Source organism: Podarcis raffonei, chromosome 17, assembly GCF_027172205.1.
Source record: "Podarcis raffonei isolate rPodRaf1 chromosome 17, rPodRaf1.pri, whole genome shotgun sequence".
NCBI classification, from domain to species: Eukaryota; Metazoa; Chordata; class Lepidosauria; order Squamata; family Lacertidae; genus Podarcis; species Podarcis raffonei.
In genome coordinates this window covers 6,857,118-6,867,430 of record NC_070618.1, presented here as the reverse complement: position 1 = coordinate 6,867,430, position 10,313 = coordinate 6,857,118, and the positions used below count along the sequence as shown (strand labels likewise).

General features: G+C 44.6%; 1 protein-coding gene across 1 annotated transcript in view; it reads right to left on the bottom strand.

Annotated features, from left to right (window-relative positions):
- Positions 1-1,614: 1,614 nt before the first annotated feature.
- SHB (SH2 domain containing adaptor protein B) overlaps positions 1,615-10,313 on the bottom strand; it is a 157,625-nt gene continuing 148,926 nt past the window's right edge. Inside the window, exon 6 of the mRNA XM_053371203.1 lies at positions 1,615-7,204. Within this exon, the coding sequence (XP_053227178.1) occupies positions 7,021-7,204 (184 nt within the window). The 3' untranslated portion in view covers positions 1,615-7,020. The remainder of the gene's footprint in view (positions 7,205-10,313) is intronic.

The window sequence follows — 10,313 nt, the reverse complement described above, 5'->3', positions numbered from 1 at the left end:
TGCCGGACGTTCGGCTTCCGAGAAACGTTCGCAAACTGGGACACTTACTTCCGAGTTTGTGGCATTCGGGAGCCAATTTGTTTGGGAGCCAAGCTGTTTGAGAACCAAGGTACCACTGTAGTTTGGTTTAACAAAATTCACTGAATTAGTTCAAAAATCTCTGAACTGCATCTGAAAGTAGTTTCCATTATTGCTGTTAACTGAATGTGAATTGTGTTCATTTTGGGGACCATTTCTACTGCAACTTCAAATAGATTCTCTTTCTTGTTCCCCCCCCTTTTTAAACTTACAGGTCCAAAGTAATATGACAATGGTTGGGCCAAAGAAACAAATCACATCCCACTGTGTGTGCGTTTTGATGTTGTCTTCATCTTAAGTATATTTACAGCTTTTTTCTTTATTATTCTCTGGAATTATTCTCTGGAATTCTTTATTATTCTCTGGACTGGGTCCAACCCAGTCACTCCGTGAAATTATCCTTAAATAGAGGGCTCTGGAACTGGCACATCTATCTGAAAATGTTCAATGTAGAACTGGCAAAGTTCCAAGACTTGTAACAATTGCAATATCGGGCAGATAAAGACCCAAATTTACCTATTTCATTATCTGAACCCAGTATCTTTTACTTTTCTGGTAAAAACTAGCAATTTTAGTGACTTGAAATTTGTACACTTAAGAGCAGAATCCTATACATGTTGAGGGAGTTCACTCTCTTCCTATCCTGTTTAGTATCATCGTTTCCCTGGAAGCTACTACTTTCCTCGCTTCCCAAATTACTCACATGTTTGATACCACCCAATGAAGGTTCGCCGAGTGAACAGGACGACATCACGACGTGGCACAACCAATCAGGTTGGGCTGTGTAACAAGGTCATTGCGTAGTTTCATAGAGGGAAGGAAAAAGAAAGCGAGGGCAATTTCGGTGAGTAAGCAATCGTTTTCTCAGGAGCGTGCCAAAAATCGTTGAAAAGGAGAGGCAGCATTTGGCAGTGCCAAAAATTATTGCAAAAAAAGAGGAGTAAGTGGCAGTTTCGGCAGAGTCCTGGTTGCGCATAATTGTAAAGAACTGAATGTATTCCTTCATCCCCAAGGCAGGATGGGAGAAATGACCTGCATGTTTAGGAATTTCAACCACAGCCTAAGTTTCTTCAACCCAAACAACACAGTATTGCAGGAGATGGTCTTCTGGGCTTTTCTGGCTGATGTATTATCCCCAGCTTTTAATACTGGGAACTTTCCTAGCTTAATGCAATCCCATTTTCTCCCCCAGAAGGTGCTAATTGACTTGCCAAGCATTTGGATATAATTAGTCGATGCAGTTTGCTTGTCGAAAGCTATTGTATTGGGATGAGCGGCAGAGAGAAAAACAAGCAACTCTCTCTGGCAAGCTATTGAATAGGGCTGAGCTGCCTGGCACAGATTCCATTAAACAAAACCCACAGCCTAATTCTCATTTCCACTGCCATTGGCTGACATACCAGCCTTACAAAAGCCAGGGCACCTCGCAATGGATTGTTCTGTGGCGGAATAATAGTCTCAATTGTTCGCTGCTCCAGAAAATATGAATACACTCTGACAGAGAGGAAACTGCTACAATGAGAGGAAGAAAAGGGAGAGGTTTATAATTTTTATTTAAAATAAACTTTTTAATGGACTACACAGGCACGGTTGCTGCTCAATCTCTCGACCAGAAGCAATGGCGCAAATAACTGTGACATTGTTTTGTGTGGGTTTCTTTTTTTCTAAAGAGGAAAACTTTGAAAACCAGAGGAGACGGGGAATAAGCATCACACAATCACTTAAATAAAACAAGAGACAATATTACAGTGCAAAAGAACAGACAGGCTCTGTTTATGCTGCAGCCATGCTGCACCTCTGAGAAATCCTGTTAAAAAATAAATTAAAAACACTTTCTAAAGCCCATTGCATTCCCTTTAATTGGGATTTATACAGCTGTGCACACTCACAAACACACAATCACACACCTTAGTTTATACGCATGCGTGTGGCATTAATTTGGAAAAGGCCAACACATGCTAAAGTCCATGGGAAGACTCTTGTAAGGCCCTCGGACAGGAGACTGCAAGTTAACACTTAACACTTTTCACCTGTGCGAAACACATTGAGAGACTGTAGGAGGGGCAGACATAAGCCACACAATATTAAGGATAGTCTCCCGGTTAATACCCTGTGAAGTTTCACTGCAATAGATGGAAAAGAGAAATCAGATCTATGGCTAAAATAGCCCCACATTCAAAGCCAGCATGGGGTGGGGTGATGGGGGATGCAGAGTAAACCAGCTGATAGCTCACGAGTCCTAAAAAAAATTGTCTGCCAGGATGACAGCAAAGGACATGATAGCGAATTTCTGCAACTGTGTGAAAGTGGAACTGCTTAAGGGAAAACAGCAGGAAGCATCGATTCATAAACCCCTTGACCAGATCAACAGGCTCCCGTGTTGAGAAGTGCGGTCTGCTTTGGCTGACTTGGAAAGATGGCGTCCTGGGACCTAGGGTCGCCTCCTGTGACAGAAGCACCACCCACATCAACCTCCTTCTGCAAGAAGGCGGAAGTTGCTCAAATTCCCACATGCAGAGTTCTTCCTGATTCCTCCACAGCAAATGTAAAAAAAAGAGTGATATTCTGTGCAGCTTGCAACAAGCACTAAATACTCTGGACTAGCAGAATGGTTGTGGCGCCTAGGGAAGTTTGAGGACTTTGATCTTTTGTGAATTCTGATCTGAAGGGACCCGATTCTGACCTCCCAGACTTAAATTATACTTCCAAATCAGAACGTTGTTCCTCACTTTCCACTTGCCTAGATTTTCCAACGCAGTTCTTCGCTCCAAATGATAAAAATAAAATCCAGCTTTAGAACAAGTATTTTTACATGAACTGTATGGAGTTGAGGAGGGCTAAGCAACATACACTAGCATGTAATCCAGTCACGGTTGTGGAAACCACAACTCTGGATCGAGTATCCGTCTCATGGAGTCTATTCTCCTTGGGTCAGTTTAAACATTAAGTCATTTGAGGTGGTAGTGTCCTTCCAGATTTGAAACCTGAGGAATCTGGAAGCACCTGGTATTAAAAATAAATAAATAGCCATCTTAGAAAAACAGCTAGGTCAGAAATCTTCTCAGAGAGATGGTAAGCTTTGATGTGCGACATAATTTTCATACCAATGTATGAGGTGGCATAATTACATCCATCTCAAGGGTCCCTGAGGCAGCTGTGAGAAGCTCTTTTGCTGATGGTGCAGAGAGCTTAGCTGGTTTGTTCTGGTTTCTGTACATGGGTCCAAACTCGCTCTTCTTTGCAAGAAAAAATGATAGCATATTTGAGTAGCAGCTGAAACCTCTTGAGGGACTCACTGATGATGAGCTGGTTGAGAGCTTACCTGGAGCTGCTTCTGGGATAGATGGCATGAAGGGCATGAAATCCATGCTGCGGGAAAATGTATCTACTTGGTTTCAACCAGAAAGTAATGTTATAAAAGATTAGTCCAACATCTTGTTCTCAGAATGGCCATCCAGAGGCCTATGGGATGCTCACAAAAAGGACTTGAGAATCTCTCATACCATACGACTGAATGCATATTATTGCTGCGAAGAGATGCTCAACTGCTAGTGGTTGGTGCTCAGGAATAAGTCTTCTTGAGATCAGAAAAGGTGTGGAAGGAGCAGATTATGAACCACCAAGAACCATCAAGAAACAAGAATCATGTGACAGAGCTCTGAAGATGGGACCCTAAGCTCTGTTCTGCAATGGAAACATCTCCATGTGAATTGCTACTCCAAAGTATTAAGAGATGCACATACATCACTCATGAAAAACCACAGGATATTTACACTCAATGCCATCCGTGGCCAAGTGACCCCCAAGTGAGTTCTCCTTTTGTTGCTTGGGTAAATTCTGTTGTTTTCTGCTGAGGTTTTGAAGGTGCAAGGCCTATGACGTTCTCCTGACTATCAGAGGCACACAAGTGGTAATTGTTCTGCTGTACCCAGTGGCTGCAAGCAATTGTCACTGTGAAAATGCTCCACACCCAATCTTCACAGCTAAAGAACTGAGCTGGGGCTTGGCTGTGTAAATAATCCTGTTGGTGGCTGAATACAATCACCGGTGAATCAACAGGTCAAAAATGTCAACAGAGGACTATGGAGCAAGTATTTCTAAGCTCAGTGGTGGGCACCCTTATTGCCAAATGCGCCATAAATTGTAGCTCAGTGGTAGGGCATTTTCTTTGGGGTTCGGCCCCCAGAATCTTCAAGCAGGGTTGGGAGAGACCAGTGTCTGAAATCCTGGGCAGCTGCTGCAAGTTAGCATAGACCAGTGTTCTTCGATCTTGGATCCTGAGATGCTAGAATACAACTCCCATCATCCTCAGCCCACTTAGCTAATGGTCATGGATGATGAGAGATCTGGGGACCCAAGGGTTGCAGAACACTGGTGCACACTGAGCTAGATGGATCAACTGATTGGACTGGGTATAAGGCAACTTCCTGATTTTCTCAGATAGCGGTAGTCTAGCAATGCACCAGAGAACATATCCCACTTTGGAAGTCTTGGTGCTGCCTTCTGGCCAATTGGGCTGGGGAACATGCAGCACTGACAACGCTAGAGGCACAGAGAGGAATATAGGCTGGACTCTATGCCATAGCCAGGCCCACCGGCACTCTTGCTCCTGGCAAGGTATACTGCAACATCCTTGTCTAGCACCCAGGTCACAAGTTGGCTACAGATGATTAATGCAACAGTGAGCAACTCTGAGTCAACTGTAAAGGACCAGGGCACATGCTATCAAGGGAGGAGGGACTGTAAAGAAGATTAAAAAAAGGAAAACTGGTTGTTTTTATGCTTTAAAAAAAACACACGGATTATTTTACTCCATTTAGGGAGAAAACCCCACAATATTTGTAAAAAAAACCAAACGACAACAGACAAGACACTTGGCATGCACAGTTAGTTTGAACATTTCCATTTAGATTATCGGCAGCTGATTCCACAGACACTTTTACAGAGGTTTATTTTTTTGTCCTCAAAACAGGTAAAAACAGAACCTTGGAATTAATACCAGCTTGGAAACTGGTCCATACGGGGCTAAAATGAACTAGCCAACAAGAGACACCATTTCTATGACTTCTCTTTTCACATTTGTACAGTACAATGAAGCAGTATTTTACATAAGTGTTGAATTAATGAGTATTCCATTAACACTTTCAAACCAGCACAAAAATGAAGGGAAGTTGTATTCTTGAAAGACAGTCCAGTTTTGTTTTGTTTTTAAAGGGCCAATTTCACATCCATGTTGAAAGTCAGAAAAGAGAAAACAGCAAGTCTCTCAACTTGGATCTCCAATGGAGAAATGCACAGTGCTACGGGAAGGGTTAATGCAGTGGACCAGCCTCAAAGTTTGTTGCAAAGCCCATATTATTGGAGCAATGTGGACACAGGGAAACATGGGGCTTGCAGGTGAAGATGGCAGCCCAGCCCAGCATTGAGTTTCAGTTCAATTACCCCATGACCCAACCCCAATGTGTGGTGCACACCCACCCCTCTGATCTGCTTCATTGGCTGCTGTTGCCATGAAAACACACACCCTTGGGATCTCAGGGTAAGCAACACTGATGTCAGAAAGGTAGAGGGAAGGATCTGACCAGGTTTGCTGCTGGTTTGTGCTGTGGCCCTGGCCTTTTCTTGTTAAGTTCTGCTCTTAAGTTACAGCTAACCAGTCTTCCTGTTCAATAGGCACAGAGACTATACTGGATGGGGAAGGGACCTAGGCTTTAAAGATGAGGTAGAAAGCCAACTGCACTTGCACTGCGAAGGACAAGAGCTTTTCCAATTGGTTACGAAGGCAGAAGAGGAGCAGTAACCACAAGACACATTTTGCGCGTGTGCATAACAGGATAGCCCCAGTTGTACGGTCGCGAGTAGGAAAACAGCCCCGATTTATATTACACTACATGATGTACTTGCACATCTCAGCTGGAGAAGCAGAATCATGTTCTTCATGAGCTTTCTCCCACAACACCCCTGAGATGGAAGAGAATTCAGCTTGTTGGATATCTAGATGGAAGGCTACTATTGGCTTAGGTGCCATCATCAGCTCAAGGGAGCTTGCTCTGCAAAAGCCCTTTTGGGTCCGAAATCTGGTCGTGTAAACATCAACTCCCTCCGTAATGACCCCACCCTCCCCGGAAACCACTGAACCACCACAGCTCACATTGTACGTACACAACAGAAAACAGAGCTCACTGCCTTTAATCTAGAAATCAGCACAGAAAACCCTTAGAGCTTTATTATTGTACCAAAAAAAGGGGAAGGGGGATAAAAATATATATATATTAAACCACTATTTTAGTACATACCCTATTCATAAATAACTGAACTTTTTTTTTGTTTGTGTTTCCATTTCGCTGTCGCAAAATTACTCCTCAAGATTTTCAGATCACATCATCATTGTGACAAAACAAAACGAAAGTGAGGCTCTCGCATGTTGAATTAAACTGTGCAGAAAAAACGACGACACAAATTTGGGGTTGGGTGCGTAATAAACAGTTCTCAGGCCTTGAGGGTTTGAGGAAGGCCAACGGGCCGTTTCTCACCCAGCCTTCCTGCCACAAGAGTTTGCGTCCATTTTGCAGGTTCTGCTTCGATACGTGGAATATTCTGCGCACACGGGCGAGACGATGTCAAGCTTGCTGATCTCAGGAAAGTTTGAAGGCCATTCTTTGGATTTGGCAACTTTTCCATTGACGTGGGGGAGGGTGCGGTATTCCTGCATTTCTTTCAAGCGGCTGAACGCCATTTCTTTCTCATATAAATAGAAACCAATATTTCCACACAGGACATGCAAAGTAGTGCAATGATTACTATACAACAGCCCGCTACTGGGAAGGCAGGACTGGACATCTGTCCCAAGAAGCATCGCTGTAGACGGCGCAGGAGCACTTTTGCTGCTGCACCCCTCATCTCCAATCCACAGGAAGGAGGAGCACGGGCCAGAGCACAAAATTATAAGGTCCGCACAGCAACAGGGTAAAGGAGCGACAAATGTTCGGCTCCTTTTATTGGGAGTTTTTTTGCAGTGTAATAGTGGATCACTTCCGGAACACTGTCAAACGGGGGGCTGTTCTGGCCCAAAATGTATTTCTCTTTGGTTTTCGCCAGCTTCATATGCATAAACCCTTGGTTGCTCCTGCGGAAAGAAAGAAAACAAGAAAACGATTCAGCATGTGAAATCTCTCTCTCTCTCTCTCCGAGCCAGTTTTAGAGAACTCTTAACCAAATTCACGGGACGCGGGTGGCGCTGTGGGTTAAACCACAGAGCCTAGGGCTTGCCGATCAGAAGGTCGGCGGTTCGAATCACCGTGACGGGGTGAGCTCCCGTTGCTCGGTCCCTGCTCCTGCCAACCTAGCAGTTCGAAAGCACCTCAAAGTGCAAGCAGGTAAATAGGTACCGCTCTGGTGGGAAGGTAAACAGTGTTTCTGTGCGCTGTTCTGGTTTGCCAGAAGTGGCTTAGTCATGCTGGCCACACGACCCAGAAGCTGTACGCCGGCTCCCTCGGCCAATAAAGCGAGATGAGCGCTGCAACCCCAGAGTCGTTCACGACTGGACCTAATGGTCAGGGGTCCCTTTACCTTTACCCAAATTCACATGCCTGCTTGACTGTAACAAAACCTTTCCGTGGTTTACAAGAAACAGAAAAATTATCAATTAAATCGGTTAAAAACAAGTAAATGACAAAATTTAAAGAACAGTTAAAATGATTTGTAAACTACAAATAGATTAAAACACACCAACATGTCTGGATATCCTTGCCTGGATATTTGAAGCAGGTACTGAAAAGGGGACAGCGAGGTTTCCTGGCCGGATGTCAAATTTAAGTGCAGAAAATGCAGTTTCGCAGAAAAGTGGCTCTGACAATATGAGCCTTGCACCAGATCAATTAACCAGCCAACCAATCCTGATCCAAAGGCCAGGTGGGTGGACTGTTTTAAACCCCCCCCCCCAGGGATCCGCAGTGAGATTAATGGGAATGAGTTTCAGGCTGACTGAAATGAGCTGTAGCTGCTAAGATGTTATGGAATGTTTATGGACATTCTAACTGAGAAGAAGTCTACTGTCGGTACACAAGGGCTGGACAGCAGATGAGGCTGTGTGCCATTTGTAGGCATTGATGTGAGAGAAAAAGGAGCAAGGACGGTTGCAGCACTGGTCAACCGTTAGCGTTGTGTGTGTGCGAGTGAAATATATATGGGTGACAGTGGCATTATACCCAATCACACAAACTAATGAAGAAGCAAAGATCACCAGTGTTGAAATAATGTGTCAGGGTACTGCCATCGGTGCAGGGGCAAGAGGGGAATCATAGAATCATAGAGTTGGAAGAGACCACAAGGGCCATCGAGTCCAACCCCCTGCCAAGCAGGAAACACCATCAGAGCACTCCTGACATATGGTTGTCAAGCCTCTGCTTAAAGACCTCCAAAGAAGGAGACTCCACCACACTCCTTGGCAGCAAATTCCACTGTCAAACAGCTCTTACTGTCAGGAAGTTCTTCCTAATGTTTAGGTGGAATCTTCTTTCCTGCAGTTTGGATCCATTGCTCTGTGTCCGCTTCTCTGGAGCAGCAGAAAACAACCTTTCTCCCTCCTCTATGTGACATCCTTTTATATATTTGAACATGGCTATCATATCACCCCTTAACCTCCTCTTCTCCAGGCTAAACATGCCCAGCTCCCTTAGCCGTTCCTCATAAGGCATCGTTTCCAGGCCTTTGACCATTTTGGTTGCCCTCCTCTGGACACGTTCCAGTTTGTCAGTGTCCTTCTTGAACTGTGGCGCCCAGAACTGGACACAGTACTCCAGGTGAGGTCTGACCAGAGCAGAATACAGTGGCACTATTACTGTAAAAAGGCGGATGGATTACAGAGAGCCCCCAAAGATCGTGGGAAGCAGCACTTCCTCAGCGGAGGAAGGAAGCCTCTAGTGGGGGGAGATGCAGGGCTCGGAGGAGGCAAGGCGGTGCCAGGACACCTTGCCTGAGCAAAGCGGGGAGGAGAGAGGTCCCCCGTTATCCAAGCCTTCCTTGCGCAGTAGGTTTTCGCGCAGAGAGGGGAGGTGCAGACTGGGCGTCAAGAAACTACTCTGCTGGGGAAGGTTTAAGGACCGCCCACTCTCAGATTCTGCCAGTGAATGAGCAAGACATGGCATAGAGGCGCTCTGCATTCTAAAGGTTTTTTGAACACCAATAAGTAAGCTTTAGAACAGACTAGTGAGGCATATTGTCTTATTGCTCTCGAGCAACCACCCGATACTCCTAACACAATGATTCTTCAACATCAGCTTCGTCGGACTGGTCATGTTGCTCAGATGCCTGATGATCGTCTTCCAAAGCAACTACTCTATTCTGAACTTAAAAATGGTAAGCATAATGCTGGTGGTCAACAAAAGAGGTCTAAAGACTCTCTCAAGGCAAATCTTTAAAAAAATGTAGTATAAACACCGACGACTGGGAAACACTGGCCTTCAAGCGCTCCAGTTGCAGAATAGCCTTTACCAAAGGTGTCATGGACTTTGAAGACACTCGAACTCAGGACACAAGGGAGAAATGTGCTACGAGGAAGGCACGCTTGTCAAATCCACACCGTGATCAACTCCCGCCCAGAAATGTAAGTCCCCACTGTGGAAGGATGTGTGGATCCAGAACTGGCCTCCACAGTCCCTTACGGACTCATTGTTAAAACCGTGTTTATGGAAGACAATCTTACTCGGCTACGAGTGATCGCCAAAGAAGAAAAAGATACCTAATCACACAAACTAATGCGAGTCTACAAATGTATACACTTACAGTTAAAATGACAGTGATTCAAATCAACTAGTGACATTATAAACCAGTCCTACTAGCCACTGGCCCCATGACTTCTGCATTCGGCTAGTGGCAATTGTTTGTAAGGTCTGAAAAGGCCATTGTACATCAAATGCCCAATCCCTCTGTAGGAAAACAAATCATGCTTTAAGTATTATGCCTAAAGAAGGCTTTCGACAGCCCCCATCCCATTCAAGCACAAAAATCCGAAATATAAAAAAATCTGATGAGAACCCTGGCTGCGTAATTGAAAAGGATCTTCCCATTTTGTGTCAATGGGCGAAAGATATAGCAGTGGATCACGCATTCCATTCTGCACCTGAAGAGTACGCGGGGATGCAATTTTAAGTTGAGAATAGTTCTTTTATCCCCTCTGAAATTGCCAAAGAATTTTATTTTTTAAAAAGTGAATGTTCCCTGTGAAAAAGCTGAAG